Source organism: Capsicum annuum, chromosome 5 (genome assembly GCF_002878395.1).
Source record: "Capsicum annuum cultivar UCD-10X-F1 chromosome 5, UCD10Xv1.1, whole genome shotgun sequence".
NCBI classification, from domain to species: Eukaryota; Viridiplantae; Streptophyta; class Magnoliopsida; order Solanales; family Solanaceae; genus Capsicum; species Capsicum annuum.
In genome coordinates this window covers 15,254,480-15,278,607 of record NC_061115.1, presented here as the reverse complement: position 1 = coordinate 15,278,607, position 24,128 = coordinate 15,254,480, and the positions used below count along the sequence as shown (strand labels likewise).

General features: G+C 33.7%; 1 protein-coding gene across 1 annotated transcript; it reads left to right on the top strand.

Moving 5' to 3' along the window:
* Positions 1–15,837: 15,837 nt before the first annotated feature.
* LOC107863015 (uncharacterized protein At5g23160) lies at positions 15,838–18,666 on the top strand. The gene is made up of 2 exons (XM_016708763.2): positions 15,838–16,571; positions 17,893–18,666. The coding sequence occupies exons 1-2, from the start codon at positions 16,212–16,214 to the stop codon at positions 18,463–18,465; spliced, it is 933 nt and encodes a 310-aa protein (XP_016564249.1). The 5' UTR covers positions 15,838–16,211; the 3' UTR covers positions 18,466–18,666.
* The last annotated feature ends 5,462 nt before the right edge of the window (positions 18,667–24,128 follow it).

The window sequence follows — 24,128 nt, the reverse complement described above, 5'->3', positions numbered from 1 at the left end:
TAATGAAGGGTAAAAAGTTTTCTAAGGGTCTTGATACTTTTAATAGATTATAAATATAGATATAGATTATAGATTATTCATGAGAGTGTTATTTCTTTTAATTGACTAATTTCTTGTAGCACTAGCTTTGTTTCCAGATTTCTTAAGTTACCCTCTTTATTTTTATTAACTAAATCGTTAATTTTCTTTTCTAGTTCATTTGTTGATCTTTTTAGGAAATCAAAATTTTGTTATATATATATATATATATATATATATATATATATATATATATATTTATTTATTTATTTATTGCTTCTATTGCTTCAACCGCGTTTGATATTATCTACTGTATTAATGTGCTTGCTCAGTATTTTACATATTATTATTTTATATTGATGCACATTTGTTTGGGTAAGTACATAATTTCTTTTAAATATACAAATTTTTCAGACATATGATACGGTCAAAATATTCACTAAATTAACAGTCTCATGAAAAAACGGCGGATGATAGTCGAAAATTGAATAAGTAATTTTCCCAGAATTATGTTTGAATATTTTTAATAATAGATAAGAACAATTGACATGAACAAAATTCAAAGGTAAAATTTCCCTAATTTCTCCACTTTTCATGAGCAACCTTATTTTTTTTTTTTTTTGTATTATTATTATTATTATTATTATTATTATTATTATTATTATTATTATTATTGGAGGGGAAGGGGGGCGGCGGAGCAGGGGGTTGAGGTATTTCGTGCTATTTAGCTCTAGTTGGAGGATATTTTTGAACTAGTTAATTGATATTGATCGTATTTTTTGTGCCAACATTATTGGTAAACAAAAGCAACCTCAAAAGATTAATTAAATCATATGAAACAAAATATAAAATTGCAATACAAAAAACGCACCTTCTTTGTTTTCGATTTAAAAAATAGTACTTAATATTTAGTTAGTGTTTTAGCCAAATTTTGACTTTTGGATTCATCTTTACCTAATCATGATTGAGTGTGGTACACATATGGAATTGAAATATTATTGAGTTTTTATTTGGACCCATATGTCGAACAAAACAAAATTTGTGTATTTGAATAAATTTTTAGGACCCATATATTAAATTAACAGAAAATTAAGTGATTGAACATAAGAATTTTCTTCTTAATTGTTAAAAAAAATTAAGTGGAATGGTCAAATAACTTGTACCTTCGATGTAGAAAGAATTTCCATACGTTGGATTTTACTCGTTAACGTGAAATTTTGGGTGTTTGGTAGGAAGAAAAATATTCCTCGATTCTTTTTAAAAAAATTTCATGTTTTATTGGAGAAATATTTTGCCTCATACCAAACACACACTTAGGACTCGGTTGCCCATAGATATTGCAACTACTTTCTGCAAAAATAAAAATAAAAGTTGACAAAATTTATTTGGCCATAAAATTTGTGAAGTTTTGGCAAAAATCTCAAAATCTAGAAAAAAGTGATTTTTGGGTCAAATCTCATTTTTAATTTTTTTTAAGTGTTTTAAAATTTACCGCAAACCTTTATATGTCTGCTCATCAATTATGAGTTCAATTATAATATATATATCCAACCCCCCATCAATTATAATATATATATCCAACCCCCCATCATACACATTCTTATTAAATAGATTGCTCGAAGAATATGAAAGAAATATATTAAAGAATAGCTAGTTACTATCGATATTATTATATTTTCTTGCATCAATAAATCTTTGTAACTAATTATAGTTTGACAAACAGTATAGCTGGTAATTGTATTGTTAACAATTTTGTTAAAATACCGTGTTATGACTTTTATGTAATGAATTATCTAGTTCATAATAAATATAATTATTTTATATTAAACTTATGAATATTTTTAATAATTTTTAAAACTTATGAATATAAATTAGGTTTTATGTTTTTTTTAAAAATTTAAAATATATTTTCCAAAAACTATACCTTTACATATGTTTAACTTAGTTTATTTTCCAATATAAATCTCCTAATATCCTTTGTTTTTAGTTTATTTTCAAATATAAATCTCCTAATATGCTTTGTTTTTTCTACTTTCCCCACTAGTTTGGTCATCTTTTTCATATGGGAGTGTTGTGGTCAAACTTTAAGACAAGTTTTGACATCATGTTAGGGACTTTCTTGGTTCTAATTAACCTTCATAAATCTCCAACCAATTAGGGCGCGAAGCTGCAATTCTGTCTCTGAATTAGACTGAATTCAATAGTTTTAATTCAATAATTATATTTATCCTTAGAAATTTATTTAATTCGTACAAATTAGTTATTTTGAATTCAGCAAACTATCTTTCCTAAAATTTAAAATACATAAACTCAAAAACTCAACTTATTTGGAGTGCGAAATACTTATAGAGAGAAGAAACCCTGTGTTGTAATACGTGAGCTATTTGGAATAACAATAAGGTGATTTGTTTTTTTTTTTGCCAAAAATTTCTTAAAGTAAATAGAGATAAACATTCAGTAACCCCCTCCCTTCCCTGAACTATGACTCAAGTTGTTATGACACAATCAGCTTCGCAGGAGTCCTATTACTCCCTTGAACTCAATATTAGGATATTTTTGTCATTCTTTTATGTTGACGTGAGACCTTTATTATAAAAAATGGGACTCATGTTAAAAATGTCACATCAGCTAAAAAGGTTGACAAAAGGTGTCATGTCAACTAAAAAGATGTCACGAAAATAATAGGACCCCCGTAAAATTGGAGTGTGTCGTAGCAAATTTGATCATAGTTCATGGGGTTAATAGATGTTTTACTCAAGTAAATACTATGATATAGTTGTGTTAATTTGGTATTTTCCTTTAAAATAAAAAATAAAAACTTTAAACATGCATCCAAGTTTTTGAAAAACCCTAAATTCTATTTCTTCAATTTTTTTCAAAGAAGATTGAAAATAGTTTTAGAAAAATAAAAAATTATCCATGGAAAACGAAGGGTTAAGTTGCTATCTTGATATTGTAATTATTTGTGGAATAACTGAGGACCAATAATTGTACAAGAACTATTACTAAATAGAGATTATTAAAGATAAAAAATATGACTTTCGAGTTTCGATAGATATGCAATTGCATAAATTGACTGCTAACGCTTTCTAGAACTTCTTGTTAGTGGAATAATTAATTTACCTTTAGGTGTGTTTGGTAAGAATAAAAATATTCTCCACAAAAAATATTGTATTTGAATAATAAGTTGATTTTGTTATTTTGTTAGTATTTCGTATGAAAGTAGTATATTAACTCAAAAATATTTTATAATTTAGCTGAGTTATATGCGGATGAGAGTTGGTGTAGGCTTGTAGTACAAGTTCATCAAAAATAAAAGGAGGAATGACAGAGGGAGAAGGAGAAGAAGGGGAAAGAAAAGGAAATATGGTCTCATGGAAAGTGACATCCCTAGATATAAAATAAGTCTTGGATAGAAGGTTGTAAAGTTTGTAACCCTTCTTAGCAAACGGATAGCCAATAAAAACACAAGGAATGGCACGTGGGGACAATTTATCTCTATGAGGGATAGGGATGGTGGAGTAACATAGACATCCAAAAGTTTTAAGATGAGAATAAGAGGGGGATTTACTGTAACGTGCCGAGTCTGGTACCCAGAACGCTACACGGTGCCCATGACCCCGAAGGACCACAAGCTAACTCATGACTGATATTTGTACCTGTACATTGCATAATATATGTATACAAATGCGAAAATAAAGGCTGAAAGGTCATAAGGTTCAAATCTGATAAAAACATAACATTTGGATGGGGTATGAAATACCCAAAACAACTGTAGTAAACTGTCTGAAACATGATAGTCTGAAAAGCCTCTAATTTTCTGAATAAGGAGTTGATGGGACATGTCCCCAACTAACTCCAACTACTGAAATAAACCAAGTACTGAAATGATAAAATACTGATCCTGTCCTCGAAGGATGAGGACTCATTGCTGACTCTAACTGCTGAGTACTGGAATGCTACTGATGCTCTAGAGTGAGTGCTTCTGAACCTATGGTATAAAACACCATAACGTAAATGCGTCAATACGATTGAATGTACTGGTATGCAAGAGAGGTAGGCTGAATGCAAAGGGGTCATATGCATGAACAATACTGACTGACTGAATGACATGAACGTAAGAAATATGTATGACAATGTAACTGTAACTGAGGTCGTGATAGGACTGAATACTGAGTTCAAACTACCGAGTCTACTGACAACATGGATTTACTGATATCTAAGTATGTGAATACTGGGATACTGAATAACTGAGTCTACTGATATTGATATCTGATTCACTAATAGGTGAGAAACTTATATTATATTACTGAATACTGAGGGACTGATACTATGTTATTGATACATGAATAATTATTTCTGACAGTTCTGATTATGAAGAACTGGTCTGGTTTACTGTATCTATCAGTCGTGTATCTGAATATGTATATATATATATAACATGAGTTACTGATAACTGATATAGCTGATACTGAGTGATTGTATCTGACAGTCTATATTTTGGTGGAACTAGCTAAGTTCCGTACTGTACTGAGTTGACTGTTTATGACAGTCCTGAATTTGAAGAACTATCTGAGTTCTTTTACTGAGACTGAGACTGAAACTGAAACCGAGACTATAGGAGGTAATCATGTAACCAACATGCCCTGAAACTGAACTGGTAGGGTCCAACCTGTAACCCCAGCTGGAAGAGTGTCAATACCGTGCCACGGGTAAAGACTAGCTGTGAGTATACTGACAAGAAGCTCTTCTGTCAACCCCTCCTGGTAGGTAACCCAAATAAGATGTATATCCTTAAACGCGTAGGGTGCATCTCAACCTATGCTGGTTACGTAGTTCTGGAACACAAGGATTACTTCTAAGGATCACACCCTCCACTGAATAACAGGTGAGTCCCCATCCTTGGGTTCACTCGGTGCTGAATCCTATTCCTAACTAAATAGACACTGAACTGAACTGATACTAATGGTATTGTTTAGCGGAGTTAAACTGAGTTCATTGAGTTCCGTTGACTGACGGAATGCTACTGAGATCTGAGGACTGACTGAGAGTAATATAAAACATGACACTGGCTCTAGGCACACAACAATATTTTTCGGGTATAAATACCCTCAGGACTCGATAGAAGGAAACTGACAAGACATGACACTTCTTAAACACATGACCAACATCAACAATCCATACGACAATAATTTGGGGATTTCATGAAGTACTTGATTATCACAATATTATACATAGGTAGGAATGCATATAATCATGTCATAAATTCATCCATCTAACCTCATGAGCATTCCATCAACTAATATCAATACACAACAATAGCATGGAAGTCACTTTGAACATAAGTGGATAACATGTATTTATCAATTAGTCATAATTAAGCTATGGAACATGATTTCTATTTTCTTAGGCATTTTATCAAACACCTTGCATGCAGAAACTAGGGCTTAGGCATAATCATCAAAGTAACCCATAATCACGAACTAAATTTATAGTTTTCAACTCACATAACAATGTAGTTTCATAAAATCACATAAAGATTCCATCTTGGGAATCATACAACAACATAATCATGGTCATCATCAATCCATAACATAAACATCATGATATATAAGTATAAAGTGGATTCTTGAACTTCATGGATGAAAGAGATCCATGAATGAACACTATGCATATCTTAGAGATTGAATCTTGAAAGAGAATTGACCTTTATTGAATGTTCTTGGATTGAGAATCTTAATTCTTGATTACCTTGTGGAGAGTGTGATGAGATCTTAAAGTTAATTAAAAAGAAACCCTAAGTTTGTTCTTGGGAACAAAGAAGGTTAAGAGCTTTTGAAACTAAATCACAATATCTAAGTACGTGTTTTTGACGTTTTATGTCGTGGGGGTAAGGTTTAGGGTGAGGGAAAAGACCAAAATACCTTTACGAAATCACTTCCCAGCTGCTGAAATTTTCAGCTGACGACCAAGGCTGATAAGCCGTTAGATATGTGATGGCCTATCAGCTCAGATCGTCACTTAGAAGCTGGAATTGATGGGTTTCTGCCTAAGTCTGACGACTTGGGCTGATAAGTCATCGGATATGTGACGGCCCGTCAAATATGTCGCAACGCAGTTGCCAGGCTAACATGCTGGGGTAAAATAGGTATAACCTTTTTCTAAGATATCGGATTTGGGCGAAATTGGTATCGTTGGAAAGCTAATTCAATTATCTATCTTTTGGTGGGTCATGAGATAAAAAATTCATAGTATAACAAGAGATATGCTCATTTGAATTTTACTATAGTAATATTCTTCGGAAGAATTTAATCGGTAAGGAATATTTTGATCCGTCTGATAGCTGGAATTATTTGAAGCCGTAATATACATCTAACTTACTCATAAAACTATAAAAGAACCATGATGTACTATGCATGATCTTGAAACATAGTGCTAATATTGGTTTAGATTTTTTGAGGTATTACATTATCTCCCACTTGGGGACATTCGTCCTTGAATGATACTGACTGAGATGAAAGAAAAGATCAACTGAAGTATGTACAAGACATACACTACTGAAATATGGTTTCATGACTGACATGACTGCTAAGCTGAATACATCATGCTGAACATGCATAACTGGTGCATGAGTAACTGATTCATGAATGCATGACTGAGTATTATGATAAACTGAGTTTATATCAAAATGAGAATGCATATCTGATGCATAATTACATGACTGAACTGATATATGAATGCATGGCTGAATATGCAAGATTACTTAGTCCCAAGTTTGTAATGGGGATCTGAGCATGAACTGAATACCAAGTTTGTAATGGTAATTTAAACATGGAACTGAGTAAGTTCAAGAGAAAATGTTACGTAAATTGAAAAGTACTGATGACCCCATGATTATGCTAAAAGTATGCATGAACTGGAGCTTGAGAACATGACTGAAACTAGGACGTGACACATAAATTGAATTTCTTGAACTGAACTAAGCCCCTAAATACATGGCTCACGACTGAGATTTGAACTTGACGGTCAACTTATGAGTATCCCCTACTCCAAACTGGATTCATTACGTAAGGATAGAATGGGACGCTTATCTCTCTCTTGGGACACTAGGTCCCTCAAAGATTTTAACTTTGCTGAGATCTCAAGGAAAAACTGGAATGATGCACAAGGCACCTAGGGACTGAATCGTGACTGATTATTTGAGATATGAGAATGAGTCATGAAACATAAACTGCGCTGAGTTTGCATCTACATGATTGGTTCATCTTAGAATAGTTTCATTCATGAGATTTTGGCTAGAGAGAATAGATGGAAAGATAGGAAACCAAATTGTACGAACTTATCTGTCTGAGCCTAACACATGCTGTAAACTTATAGTCGACTGGAGCCTTTTTTTAACACTCTTTCTATAGAGCTCTAATGGCTTTAGGGTATAAGGAGATCTTGGCGTAGTCTGAATAAAACAGCTGAATAGGAAAATCATTGCCTGGCTAAAATTCGGTAAGATAGGTTAAGACCTACGAACACCATTTAAGATGAAATGATTAAGATTCTTGCACTGCAACTGAGACTACTGAAAAGATTTACATGGGCGTCGAACATGAATGAATAAACATACTGACTTATTCGATTAACTAAATAATTGATAGCTGAATACTGGGCATGTGAGACTGGTTTGTACTTAGTCTAAATAATTGAACTGAGGCTGTAGAATATTATCCATAGGAGGTGATGATTGACTAGATAACATAAGGTAACTGAGCATAAATGAGCAAAATTTATATCACCTCAAGAATGTAAGGCTAGGCGTCTAGCATGATTAGGAAACATTCTGTTGACTAACACACTAAAATGCTACTGACTGAGTAACTGATAGTTGTAGCATTGTTCAAGTAAGACTGGAACTGAACTGAGTTTCTGATCTGATTACTAAACTGAAACTGGCATTATAGCTAAGACTGTAGTAGAGACTGTATCTAAGTCTGTAATTTAGACTCATACAAGTACCGAATGCTAGTAACTGAGGATGATACTAATATGAAAGTACTGAATCCTAATGGCTAAGTAACTGATAACGGATAGCCATAGTCCCGTAGGACTATCTGAGTCCTTTACAAAATATCAATTACTAAACTGATGTTGTACCTAAGGACTGAGGGACAGAACATCAATGTCATAGATTTATCGAGGAATCTAAATTGAGAGTATACATGGCATAAGCCGAGTTTAGCTAATCACTAAGGGAGGAGCATGAGTGATGTGGGATGGACATACTGTAAAACATGACATGAGTACATAAGTCATGGGCTGCATGATCTGAGTCTAGAATTTCTTAGTTCATGGGACATGATTTGTAACAATGAGTGAACTAGAATTCCTCATACTAGGAACTTGAAATACACACTATTCTATGAGAAACGTGTGGATACAAGTTGTATTAGTGGAACTAAAATGGGTAGCATGCGTAAATATCGTGATGGATATAGTATGAAACTTTTCACTAAGACAGGAATGGGTCAGAAATTGTCTTCCCTTACTGATTATCTATACATACTGGAACTATAACTAGAATCTGAAGGCTTGACTTTCTGACCCCAAAGTTTAACTGCTATGCAAGGTTTTAAGAGAAAAGAAACTCATGACTCTAAAGAAGCATGAGCATGTAAATGAGAGATCCATAATATACCAGTAACTGCATCAGGAGAACTTTTCTGATTCTGTCGGGACTGAAGTGCATAGAGTCTGTTTGGGCATTGCTCACTGATAACACTGGAATTGGCACCCTGCCATTTCAGGCGATCAGACTAAGCTGAAGAACGACCATGCTGACTTTGAGGACTGGGTTTAGGATAATATCGAACTTTGTGACCTACTTCGCCACATCTAAAACACACATTACTGCCGATTCTACACACCCCATTATGATACTTACCACACTCTTTGCAAAATGGATGAGTAAAAACCCTGCTCTCACTACTCTAAGCCTTGGAGCCTGGTGTACTAGCTGAAGAGGGAACTGGAACTAAAAACTGCAGACTATGTTGAGAACGGTTACCACCCTGCAACCCTGGCTGAGAAAAATTATAACTACCTATTCTGTCCCTCTTATTTTCTCTCTCCTTCTTCTTAAGCTTCTGCTCCTCCATCCGTTAGGCATAGACCATAAGCCTAGATATGTCCATATTGCTAATCAACATCACAGTCCTGCACTCTTTAGCTACTCTACCTGATACCCCTGATATAAACTTACTCATTCTGGATCTGCTATCTGTTACTACATAGAGAGCATACCTGGCTAACTGAGTGAACTTAAGAGAGTATTCTTGTACGCTCATGGTGCCTTGTCTGAGATTGATAAACTCTAACACTTTGGCTTCTTTTTGCTCTAGAAGAAAGAATCTATCTAAGAAGGCTGTAGTAAACTCTTCCCACTCTATGGGATTTGTATTAGTACCCCTGTCTACCTTCCACTGCTTATACCATGTATGCCCTACGTCTTATAGCTGATAGGTGGATAACTCTATGCTCTCACTGAAAGTCACTCCCATGATGTCTGTGACTTTCTGAACCTAGTCTAGGAACTCCTATTGATCCTCCTTTGTCTTAGAAACGGAGAATAATAGAGGATTTATTTGGGTAAAGTCTCGAATCCTGGCTACAATAGCATTGGCCCCTGGGTTGGCCGGAATGGTGGTTGGCTGTTCATTCTGAGCTGTGACTGAATGGGCTAAAGTAGTTAATGCATTCCTGAATTCTGCATGAGAGATGTGCTCATCCAGAGGACTTGACTGGACGGGCTGAGGTGCTGACTGATTTCCATTTCTCCTTTCGCTAGCCCTTTTGGAAGGCATAATCTATAAATGAAGGGAAGAAACGGATTAGACTGAGATTTTAACTGGAGTTTATGCTCACTAGCACGACATGTATACTGAAAGAAGGGAAACTGTTCCTAAAACATTCTATAGCCTCCTGCACATAAGTGTGGTGCACAACACACCCATGTACAAGACTACTAGATGCGGCTTTCAGACTTCCTAGGACACTGTTGAACCTGGCTCTGATACCAAGTTTGTAACGCCCCGAGTTTGGTACCCAGAACGCTACACAGTGCCCATGACCCCAAAGAACCATAAGCTAATCCATGACTGATATCTGTACCTGCACACTACATAATATATGTATACAAATGCGAAAATAAAGGCTGAGAGGCCATAAGGTTCAAATCTGATAAAAACATAACATTTGGGTGGGGTATGAAATACCCAAACCAATTGTAGTAAACTGTTTGAAACATGATAGTCTAAAAGCCTCTAACTGTCTGAATAAGGAGTTGATGGGACATGGCCCCAACTAACTCCAACTACTGAAATAAACTAAGTACTGAAATGATAAAATACTAATCCTATCCTCAAATGATAAGGATTCACTGCTGACTCTGACTGCTGAGTACTGGAATGCTACTGATGCTCTGGAGCGTGTGCTTCTAAACCTATGGTATAAAACACCATAGCGCAAATGCGTCAGTATGATTGAATGTACTGGTATGCAAGTGAGGCAGGCTGAATGCAAAGGGGTCATATGCATAAACAATGCTGACTGGCTGAATAACATGAACGTGAGAATACATGCATGACTATGTAACTGTAACTGAGGTCGTGATAGGACTGAATACTGAGTTCAAACTACTGAGTCTACTAACAATATGGATTTGCTGATATCTGAGTATGTGACTACTGGGATACTGAATAACTGAGTCTACTTATATTAATATCTGAGTCACTAATAGGTGAGAAACTGATACTGTATTACTGAATACTGAGGGAATGATACTATGTTATTGATACATGAATACCTATTTCTGACAGTTTTGATTATGAAGAACTGGTCTGGTTGACTGTATATGTCAGTCATGTATCTGAATATATATATAGCTGATACTGAGTGACTGTATTTGACAGTTTGTATTCTGATGGAACTAGTTGAGTTCTGTACTATACTGAGTTGACAGTATCTAACAGTCCTGAATTTGAAGAACTATCTGAGTTCTTTTACTGAGACTGAGATTGAGACTGAAACAGAGACTGTGGGAGGTAATCATCCAACCGACATGCCCTGAAATTGAACAGGTGGGGTCCAACCTGTAACTCCAGCTGGAAGGGTGTCAATATCGTGCCACGGATAAAGCCTAGTTGTGAGTATACCTTCTCTGACAGGGAGCTCTTCCGTCAACCCCTCCTAGTAGGTAACCTAAATGATATGTATATATCCTTAAATGGGTAGGATGTATCTCAACCTACGCTAGCTACGTAGTTTTAGAACACAAGGATTGCTTCTAAGGATCACACCCTCCACTAAATAACAGATGAGTCCTCATCCTTGGATTCACTGGGTGCTAAATCCTACTCCTAATTGAATAGACACTGAACTAATTAATTGAACTGAACTAATACTAATGGTATTGTTTAGCAGAGCTAAACTGAGTTCACTGAGTTTCGTTGACTGACGGAATGCTACTGAGATCTGAGGACTAACCGAGAGTAACATGAAATATGACACTGGCTCTAGGCACACAACTATATTTTTTAGGTATAAATATCCCTAGGACTCAATAGAAGGAAACTGACAAGACATGATATTTCTTGAACACATGACTAACATCAACAATCCATACTATAGTAATTTGGGGATTTCATGAAGTACTTGACTATCACAATATTTTATATGGGTAGGAATGCATATTATCATGTCATAAATTCATCCATCTAACCTCATGAGCATTCCATCAACTAATATCAATACACAACAATAGCATGGAAGTCACTTTGAACATAAGTGGATAGCATGTATTTATCAATTAGTTACAATTAAGCTAACATGATTTCTATTTTCTTAGGCATTTTATCAAACACCATGCATGCACAAACTAGGGCTTAGGCATAATCATCAAAGTAACACATAATCACCAACTAAATTCATAGTTTTCAACTCACATGACAACGTAGTTTCATAAAATTACATAAAGATTCCATCTTGGGAATCATACAACAACATAATCATGGTCATCATCAATCCATAACATAAACATCATGATATATAAGTTAAAAGTGGATTCTTGAACTTCGTGGATGAAAGGGATCCATAAATAAACACTATGAATACCTTAGAGATTGAATCTTGAAAGAGAATTGACTTTTCTTGAATGTTCTTGGATTGGGAATATTAATTCTTGATTACCTTGTGGAGAGTGTGATGGGGTCTTGAAGTTAATTGAGAAGAAATCCTAAGTTTGTTCTTGGGAACAAAGAGGGTTGAGAGCTTTTGAAACTAAATCATAATAGCTAAGTACGTATTTTTGGTATTTTATGTCGTGGGGGTAAGGTTTAGGGTGAGGGAAAAGACTAAAATACCGCTACGAAATTACTTTCCATTTGCTGAAATTTTCAGCTAACAACCAAGGTTGATAAGCCGTCAGATATGTGATGGCTCATCAGCTCAGGTCGTCACTTAAAAGCTGGAATTGATGGGTTTCTGCCTAAGGCTAACGACTTGGGCTGATAAGTCGTCAGATATGTGACGGCCCGTCAGATATGTCGTTACTCAGTTGCCAGGCTAACATACTGGAGTAAAATGGGTGTAACTTTTTGCTTCGATATCGGATTTGGGTAAAATTTGTATCGTTGAAAAGATAATTCAATTATCTATCCGTTGGTGGGTAATGAGCTTAAAAATTCATAGTATAATGAGAGATATGCTCATTTGGAGTTGACTATAGCAATATCCTTTCCAAGAATTCAATCGGTAAGGAATGTTTATAGCTGGGAGTTATTTGAAGCCGTAATATACATCTAACTTACTCATAAAACTATAAAATAACCATGATGTACTATGCATGAGCTTAAAACATGGCGCTTATATTGGTTTGAATTTTTTGGGGTATTACATTTATGGTGATGTAATTCAAAAGGGCTCTTGTGATTCAAGGTAGGAGAAGGGAAACGATTGATAAGGTATATGACAGTCGCAAGAAAATTCCCCCAGAACCTAAGAGGTAGATGAGATTGATCTCTCTACATCATACTCTGAGTGCCTCTCAACTGGCTGATATTTTTACCAGGCGCTTTCCGATGCTGCCCATCATTTTCATCTTCGCAAGTTGGGGGTTATCTCACCCTCCAACTTGAGGGGGGTGTTGAATTATTACAAAATCAGGCTATAGCTAGTGGAGTGGGCTAGTCTTTTTTGTTTTATATTTCTGTACATATATTGTATAAAGGGCCCAAATAGTGTATAACCCCAATTTTTTATTTTATCCGGTTTATCTCTTATATGGTTCTGATTTTCAGATCTCGTATATATACTTTTTGACCCAATGTTGTGTGGGTCAGAGATTAAGAAGAAAGAAGGTCGGTTATGGATAGATATTTTCTCTCTCTTTATCTTCGAGAAGCTTCACCTCCCACGGAGGTTTTCTTCCAAATCCAGTAGATTCACGCTTCTAACATGGTATATGGTGGTTGGGACGAAGATGAAAGTGTGATGTATTGGAGGGTAGAGAGATGACAGTTAATACGAAATGCTAGTTATGAAATATATTTTTTCACTACCAAAAAATAGAAATTAGAGACGGAGAAATTCTCCAGTAAAACAACAAAATATGACACTAATCTTATTTGACATTGCATTACCAAAAAATTCAGTTAATTACAAGTACTTTAGCAATGAGTTAGTTCATTAACTTAAATTCTTCTATAATGTCCTTACTTCTATTAATGAAATCATTTTTTTCAATGTTAAGGAATTGCTTTCTTAAAAAAATGCTTCCCAAAAATGTTAATCAACCAAACAATCGGCAAAAAAAAAAAAAAAAAAAGAAAATACTTCTTTCGTCTACTTTTATTTATTCATTGTATTAAAAATAGATGTCTATTTTTATTTGATTAATCTAGAAAATTAAGAGATAATTTATCAGTTAGTTTCTAATTTACTCTTATTATTAACGAAAATATTTTTTCAAATTATAGGAAAAAAGCTCAAATATTTATCAAACTATTGAAAATGACTCATCTATGTCATCCGTTATAAATTTGGTTTATTTATGTCATCACCCTTAAGATTTTGGTTCGTTTATGCACTGTCGTTGTAGAAAAGTTCATTGTATTTTACAACAATGATTTTGCAAATCTATTTTTGTCACATGACCTCGTATTACAAGTCAACGTCACCAAATCTAAATCAATCAATATTACTTAAATTAAAATAAAAAATCATACTCGTTAAAATAAAATTCGATACAATTCATGAGTTTGATTTTTTTTAATTAGACTGATTTTTTTTGTTAATAAGTTCAATTTTTATTTTAACTGTGTGGATTAACTTTATTTTAATGAATCCAATTTTTAATTTTAAGTAATATTGATTGATTTGAATTTGGTAATGTGGACCTGTAATAAGAGGTCACGTAGCAAAAATGATTTTGCAAAAATGATCGTTGTAAAATAATGACACGAATGAACATTTTTGTAACGATAGTAACATAGACGAGTCAAGCTTTCAATGGTAGCGGCATATATAAACGAGTCACACTTATAATGAATAACATAACTTAGTCATTTCTAATAATTCAATAATATATTCAAGTCTTTTTTTTTTATTATATTCAAAAGGTGTTAGAGTAAAAAATAATATTGAACAACTAAAAATGAATGAAGTATGTATTTTGTACATACCAAACACACTCTCAATAGCATTGATTTCAACGAACTTACAAAACAAGACAATACAAATAAAAATAAACAAGGACATTATGGGGAAAAAAGAAAGCTAATAAAACAACATTAATATCATTTAGAAAGCAAGATGCAACTAACAAAACCAAGACCTAAAAGCCATAATTCATTGTATATATTATAGGTGTTGTGAAATCTGACCCAAAAAATAAAAATAAAAATATAATATTTAAGATTAAAACATTTCAAACGCAATTAACAACTAAATTAATCTCTAGTTTTTCCTCACTATCCTCTAAATCCGCCACCCATTAATTTGTTTACGTCATTTTAGCATTTATATTTGTTATGGATAGAGTAGAATAAAATTAGTTAGCAATCAACAACCAAAAAAGGACAGACAAAGTGACAAGTAAATTAAGGGTGTGCTTGGTACGCAAGAAAATCTTTCCCATGAAATAATTTTTAAAAAATAAATATTTTGTAAAAACTTATTTCTTAGTATTTAATAATTAAACAAAAAATATTATTCATAAAATATTTATACATCTAGGCAAAGCTGTAAAGTGGGATAGACTATAGACTATAGACTATAGGGAATTAGGGATGGGTGAGGGAGGTTGTGAGTGTTGAGGATTAGGGGTTAAGGTTATTAAATTCTTGCTTTAATACTTTCTCCGTTTTAATTTATTTAACCTATTTTAATCTGACATGAAGAAATATTTTATAAATAAATAAAATATATTATTTCTAAAAATATTAGTAATACATCTAGGCATAAACTATAAAGTGGTATAGACCTATAGATATGAATGAGGGATGTGAGGGTTTGGGATTTTGGGGGTTAGGGTTTGTTAAAAAGATCTTCTAATATTCTGGAAAACAACTTGCAATAAATAAAGAAAAAGAAAAGTAAAACTCCCTCTATGTCATTGTGAATTTAAAAAAGATTGATGGTTTTTGGAACTTGATTTAAATAAGTCATGAAGATATATGTAAATCATGATTTAAAAAGAAACAGATATTTATTGCGAGTTAGAAGTTACTAGAAGTTGACATCAACATTAATTGTGATCAAATAGTTGAGATCCTCCGTTTCTAATTAAAAATTTTAGATTTAATCTGTTGAAAATGAAAAAAAAAAAAAAATAACATAAGCGTCGATACTCCTAAAATGAGCCTTGCAGTAGTAATTCAATTTTGATTGAACTACAATACAAATATCTGATGCCAAATTAAAAAAAAAATGAAAATTATTATGAAATTTCCAAAGTGTGTTCATATACAAACACAAATATTGACTAAGCACTAATATCTTGACCAACTAGACATATAAATTAACACAATTCCTTTTAGAAAATTTGCCAACAACTTCAACTACATACAAAAAATACAATTCCAAAAAATTCTCTCCCTCTCTCTCTCTTCTCTCTCTCTCCATGCCTAAACTCTTTTTCTTCATTTTCCATGTCTCAAATGGAATTTGACATCCCAAAAAAGATCAAAAAACCAAGAAAGTCATATTTTCTAGGTTGTTTTGGTCTTTCCATGATCGAAAAAGAGTCACTACATGTCAATAAATCAACTAGTGTCAAGAAAAAAAACAAGTCCAAGTCAAAAAAATTGTTATTTTTTTCAAAAATTATAAGGAAACATTCATCATCATCATCAAAGACTATTCCGGTGGATGTTTCAGATAATAATATCGACGTGGTGAAGTCGGAGAAGGTTAAAACTTCGGTGATCGCCGGAGATGTGACTAAGAGGGAGAAGGTTAAAGGTCAAAGTCAAACAAAAATAGTAGTACATGACAAGGTTGATAATAAGGTATGTCAAATATAACTTAATATTACTAGTTAATATGTTTTGTTCATGGTAAGTTGTAATTACTCCCTTACTTCAATTGAACTATTTTTCTTGTTAATTTATCTTTTCTAAAAATAAACTCTTTTTGTTTGCTTAACTCTCGATTTCAAGTCAAAATAGGTCAAAAAAAAAAATTGAAACAGGAGGATGTATATGCTATTTTAATTTGCAACAAAAATGATAAAATATAAAAAGAATATGATAAATCTTTTTTTTTTTTTATAATTAATGATTTGTATAAGTGATTTGGGTTTGACTTACTTGATATTGAAACGTAATTTTTATACAGTATATGCATATTCTTGATGTCTCGTATCGGTGGAATGGAGTCTTCTGATATGATTTTTGATAAAAAAAAAAAAAATTATGATCACTAGCTTTTGAGATTGAGTTACATGTAAATATTTTCTTTCACGTAGTATAGAGTCAGATCGTCCATTCAATTTATTATTGGACTCTCATCTTATATTGTCCGTGCTTAAATCGAGTCTTGGGTTTGTGGGTTATTGGAGTTCCACGTTGTTTGTGGGATGGATTTTAGGTTCTCCTTATATGATCTTGGATGAGTTTACGTCTAAGGTTAAATTAAGTGCAAATCCATATTTCTAACAAATTATATCTTGAATTTGTTTTATGATCATTCAGTGTTGAGAATTCATAATTTTGATTGATTTCCCTTGCTCATTTCATTCGCAATTAATTTTCTTATTTCTAAAGCTCAAACATGATATTTCTGATAAAGAATGAAGAAATTTTACTCATCTTACTACAGTACAATATGCTGACATGTGTTTTTTCTGTTATTTAACTAATATTCTATAAGTTGACAAAACCAATTTATATACCTAGTATAAGAAGGAAGAAATGAGTTTAAATTAATAGGATCGAAGTTTAACTCAATAAATTCCAGATCACATGAAGAAGGTGATATAAAAGTAAAATAAATTAGAGTTGCACTCAATTTTGCAAATCCATATTTAGAAAAATAGGGAAAGCTTTAAATTATAGAATGAGAATTTTGACACCAATGGATTAATTAGTTCTCTAAAAATATTATAATATTTGTATTGGATCATTCATAACTAAAGATAAAATGTTTTTGGAATCCTATATGCATTTGTCAGTACTTTTGAACTATTCGAGCAATATAGACATATAATACTTTAAATAAAATAAATTAAATTACATCATACTTCTTTGTTTTTTCCTTATTCTTGCCCTCGTATTATATTAAATGAATAATACACTTGTTTAACAAATTGTTTTACCTCATTATTTTCAGACAAAGGATCATAAAACTAAGGACAACATCCACGAAAACAACAAAAGTTTGGATCAATTATTAGATAAGGTACATGACAATTCAACATGTCGAAATGAATTTTCAAGAAGTGTTACAATATCTAGTACTCATAATTTGAGCCAAAACCTTATAAATTCAACAAAAGACAAACATGAGATCAAACTTTCCCACTCAACATCTCTCCCACCACCAAAAGGCTGGAAAAAATTAGTGGCGGAGACCGCCACCAGAAAAGTCAACAACGAGAAGCCAGGTCAACGACATGTACACGTGTCGAATAATGACAATTTTGACTCAATTATTGGCATGTCAATACTAATGGTGACCCTATTGATAATGTTGTTTTGGGGTAAGGCTTGTGCTATTGTTTGTACGTGTGCATGGTTTTATTTTATCCCTCGATTTCGACACGAAAAAGAAGAGATGGATGCCGGAAAAATTGGTGGCGGCGCCGGAGACGACATCGACATGGACTCGGAGGAGTACAAGAGGAAAGTGGTGTTGGACGGATTGTTGAAGAGAAACCATAGGAATGGTGTTGGAGTTTTGTAGGTATTTTGGTAGTGAATTCTAATTTTTTTTGGTCATTTTGGATGGGATATTTTCTATTTATTTATTTTGAAAAAAAAAAAAAGAGAAGGGAAAAGAGAAAGGGGAAATACTTTTTTTTTTTTTTCATTTGGATTGAATATTTTTGTGTAAATTTTTGACATATATGGAAGTGTTCAAAAGAGATGGTTGTTTGCTCTAGAACTAGAAGTTTGTTTATTTCTTTTTATATCTTTGTCTAAAGGGTTCAGGGTGAGCAGAAGCAAGACAGAGTATGTGGAATGCAAGTTTAATGACGTGAGGCGGGAGAATGAGGTAGTAGTGAAGCTGGAAGCTCAGGAGGTATGTAAGAGGGACAAGTTCAAGTATCTTGGGTCCGTGATCCAGAGTAACGGTGAGATTGACGAGGATGTCTCGCACCGTATTGGGGCGGGATGGATGAAATGGAAACTCGCGTCGGGGGTGCTGTGTGATAAGAAGGTGCCGCCCAAGCTTAAAGGCAAATTCTACAGGGTGGTAGTCCGTCCGGCCTTGTTGTATGGAGCGGAGTGTTGGCCAGTTAAGAACTCCCACATCCAAAAAATGAAGGTGGCAGAAATGCGGATGTTGCGCTGGATGTGTGGACTGACTAGAGGGGATAGAGTTCGGAATGAGACTATCCGGGAGAAGGTTGGTGTGACTTCAGTGGAGTGCAAGATGCGGGAAGCACGATTGAGATGGTTCGAACACGTGAAGAGGAGGAGCATGGATGCCCCGGTCCGTAGGTGTGAGAGGCTAGCGTTGGATGGTTTTAGGCGGGGTAGGGGTAGACCGAAGAAGTACTGGGGTGAGGTGGTTAGGTGGGACATGGAACAGTTACAGCTCACCGAGGACATGACCCTAGATAGGAAGGTCTGGAGGACGCGAATTACGGCAGAGGATTAGGGCCAGTTCGGGTCGCTAGTGTAGGGAATTACTTGGTGGGGGTTTTATTCTTGTCATGATTCCGTGTTCCGTGTTCCGTGTTCCATGTTGTATTACGAATCTGTGTGCTTTCCCTGCTTTTCTCTGCTTTATATTACTTATGGGTGCCGTATTTATGTTATGTAATCTACTTGCTTCTGTGCTGCACTATGTGTTTGTGTGGTATCTCGTGCCTTGAGCCGGGGGTCTATCAGAAACAGCCTTTCTACTTCATCAGAGGTAGAGGTATGGACTGCGTACATCTTACCCCCCTAGACCTCACTAGGTGGGAATACACTGGGTTTGTTGTTGTTGTTGTTGTTTAGTTCCGTGGGGCTAAGATTATTTGACTGATAGAACGAATTAATTAGCTGACAATCATCGGTATATTAGTTTTGACGGAGCAAACAAACTTTACATATATATGATTTATATACGAGAAGAATAATCCTTTTGTAAAAATCTCTTTTCAATTTCAAAGAAACACATTTCAAACGTAAAATATTCTCCATTGTAATCTAGTAACAACACACGTTCCAAATAATAATACTTTCATTTGATAGAAATTTCATAACATGTGTGCTATTATTTACCAACTTCAATCAATGGAAGATAACAATCTCGAAATAAAATAGCAAAATGATAGAAATTTCATTCCCGAAATCTCTTCTCTCAAAGTCCTTTGAAAAATTTGAAGTTAAAATTTAAAATAAAGGTTTATTCAAACTTATTAAGATAATATATATTTCCTTCATTTTAAAATAGTTGTAATATTTTGCTTCTCGAGTATCAATTTGACTAATTTTTAACATAAATTAGATTAAATTAAATTAATATTTTAAAAATTTAGATTTTCAAATGCTATGTGAAAAATACTATAAATTGTGATTTTCTCATATCTCAATATGGTCAAAAATATATATTTTAAAACATTGGTTAAAGTTTATATCATAACTCTCGAAAAAGAAATTGTAGACAAGTATTTTGAGAATGAAGTATATATGTTGTATCCACTATGAGCCCGTTTGGATAAGATAAAAAAAATAAATTAAAAGCTAAAAAATGATTAAAAATTAATTTAATCAGCTTTTAATTCTATCCAAACGAGCTCTATATAATTCCATCATTATTTAATTGCATATTATTTGCAGTGAAGCAGTAATTTTTTTTTTTGCTGCAGCTTCTAAAAATTTGACATCACAAACAAACTCTTTCACGACAATCTCTTTAAATGGGATTTTGTTCAAATTATTCACCAACTAAATAACTTCTCCTCTAATCAATAGCACAAGATATTCCCAACTACTATGTAAAGGTAGAGTGAAAGAGAATAGATAATTACAGAATGGGTTAAACTAATTAATTAGTACTAATTAATCTTTTTATTCAAAATATTTAAGGAGTATTTTTTCAACCAAAACACGATTAATCAACTTTCAACATGAAACTTTTAGCGAATCCATATTGTATTGAAAAGGATAATTGGAATTATACGTACAAATATAGGAGTCATTACCAAATCATCGCAAATACTCCAAATTAATAATCAAATTTCCAAAGAAAAATGGGAGAAATTAAATAGATTTTCTCCCTCTTTTATATACCTATCTTCAGAATCGTCGGTTTCACACTTCTAAACAAAATATTAAAAGTATGAAATTTAATAAAAGAAAATGATAAAGAAAATATTGCTACAATTTTATCCTTTTAAAACAATAATTAGTAATTTTTCTTGCACCGCTTTAATTAAAAAGATGAACTAATTAAATGCTTATTCTGAAATAAACTTATTTTAATGTATAATTAAGTACAAAGATTTTAAAGCTTTATTAATTCACTATGAATAGTATATTGAATGACTTTGGTTGTAAATTGTAATTAACTATGTCATTAAAACCGGCGGCCATAATTTACGAGTTTTGACAAGTCTATGTGGTGAATATTTCATTTGTCTGAAAGATATGTCTAGTCCTATCAATAAGTATGTTTTTGTTTTAGGGATAATCACACCAGATGATCATTCGATCATTTATTTTATCAAAAAAATAGTCGTCATTTGGTTTATTAAAAAAAAAAGAAAAAAGACTCAAATATGTCATTGAACTTTGAGAAAAGAATCATCTATGTCATTTGTTTAAAGTTTGACTCATTCATGTCGTTGTCACTATAAAAAAGGCTCATTCATGCCATTTTTTTAACAGTCTAGTTTGGTGGTTCCTCGCAAAACTATTTTGTACACATGGTCTACAATAATTCGTCCAAAAAAAATTTTAAGGGAAAAGACTCAAATATTTCATTGAATTATTAGAAATGACTCATTTATGTCATTCTTTAAAATTTTAGCTCAGTCGTGCCATCACCGTTATAAAACTAGCTCATCCATGCGATTACTTTTTGACGAAGGATTTTCAAAAACAGCTTTGTCACGTGACCTTTTATTAGAGGTACACATCATTAATTGTAACGCCCCGAGAATACACCCCGGACACCACACGGTGCTTACAGCCCCGAAGGACCATAAGCTAACCCATGAGCTGGTACCGGCTGTGAGCACTGAATAAATCGATAATAAAAGGTACACATGTGCGGAAAACAAAGCTGGATACGCCATAAGGTTTAAGCATTTAAAACATCTCTGGAATAATAAGCCTGGAAAACAATTGTTTGAAAACAATACTGTAAAAACTGTCAATAACAACTGATAACTGACTAATTGTCTGAAAGTGTCTGGCTGACTGTGGAGTTGAGGGGACGAGCCCCCAACTAACTCCGATTGACTACTGAATTGAAATACTGAAATAAACATAATCGGCCCTTGAAATATCGAGGACTCACCATTGCTACTGATGCTGATGCGCTGGAATATCTAAGTGCAGTTGAGAACCTGAGCGTCAGAACCTATGATATGAGACATCATAACGTAAAAAATGAGTATGCGATCAGTACTTTGAATGTATTGGTATGCTAAATGGGGTTAGGCTGATATGCATGGGCTCAAGTGCATGAATAATAACTGACTGAATGTATAACATGAGGTAACTAATGTTTAGTGTGCGTGAAAATCGTAAAATCTGAGAATGCATGACCAAACATATAACATAATACTGAAGTAGTCTGTAAATCGGAATACTAAAATATTGATACTGAATAACTGGTAACTGTATGCCATGGTCAAGCAAACCTGAAACTAAACTCTGAACTGAATACTGAACTGAGACTGTGAGAGGTATCATCTAACCGACATGCTCCATTATGAGCTAATTGGGGGTATCATCTAACCGACATGCCCCATTATGAGGTAATTGGAGTCCAACCTGTAATTCCAGTTGTAAGGGTCTCAGTACCATGCCACAGGTACTAAAACATGGCTACATGGATAGACTAAAGTGTTGTTCCGGAGGACTAAGGGTTACCCTCAAGTTGCAGATCCCTCATGAGATATTTGTCAACCCTCAACTACCAGATTAACATCTCAACCTACACTGGCTACGTAGTTTTGAAACACAAGGATTGCTACTAAGGGTCACACCCTCTACTGACAGGTGATCCCCCAGTTATGTCGGTGCTAAATCTTACTCCCAACTGAAAGACACTAGATACTGGCTTGAACTATGTTTTATTATTTATGATAACTGACTGAACTGGTAATGCTCATAACTATTCTGAAATCATTCTGTAGATACTGAAAACTAGGTAAGCAACTAACTTTCGGATATTCAAACCCCCAGGACTCGATAACAATCACAACAAGATCACACTAAAACTTTGAGGACGTGATGTGTAATCATTTATTCAAAACTCTTTCTTTTGGGCATTTCATTAAACACTTGCAATTCATGGCTTATGCATGGGAATAGTTTTAACATATAAAGATAGCATGATTTCAACACTAAAATTATCAATTAAGGCTTAAATCGACGAACAAGCACCATTCAAAACATTTAGGGTTTAACAACAATAACGATTGCATGTAAACATGATATAAAATCGAGATTCATGGGAATTCATGGGTAAAATTTATATTAACATGTAAAATCATAACTTTAAACTTTAAATTGGGTTTTTGGACTTCAAGGGTGAAAAAGGCCTATGGATGAACATCTAACATACCTTAATTAACGAATTCTTGAAGGTTCTTGGTGGATTTCTTGAGAATTAATCTTGGAGTTTGAAGGGGCTAGGGTTTGTTCTTGAGAGAGGATGATTCCAATTTGAGGAGAAATGTGAATTATGAGGCAAAAATGTTGTTTTGGGACCTAAATCCCATGTTTTGGCTAAATTAAAGTGAGGGAAAATGACTCAAGTACCCCTCTAGACCCGGAATTGATTTAACTCGAACTAGGCCCCAACACGTTTGGTGACACATCGCGTCGCTCATACGATACGATAAGTAACGCGCCGCATTGCTGTCTATCAACACGGTACCCAATGCAATGCAGCCATATCGTGTTTGTTCACTGTTTTGGCCATCCAAACATATCTCAAACGTCATCTGAAAAATATAAAACTCACCCAAGATGAACTATCGACAACCCTGATCATGAATTAACTTAAAAACTAATTTTTCGGGATTGGAAAGATCGAGAATAAAATCATCAAAGTTTGATGAGACTAAGTCTCCAACACTTATGCTAAATTTTCAGGTCTTAGGCCTCTAATGTATACATTATGAGCTGAATTGAACTAGGAAGAGTACAGGGCATTACAATATTTTTCCCTTGGGA

Excerpts from the sequence above, each read along its gene's own strand:
- LOC107863015 (XM_016708763.2), top strand. The coding sequence starts at position 16,212 with ATGTCTCAAATGGAATTTGACATCCCAAAAAAGATCAAAAAACCAAGA. Across the intron at positions 16,572-17,892 it reads ATGACAAGGTTGATAATAAG|ACAAAGGATCATAAAACTAA; the intron begins GTATGTCAAATA and ends CATTATTTTCAG.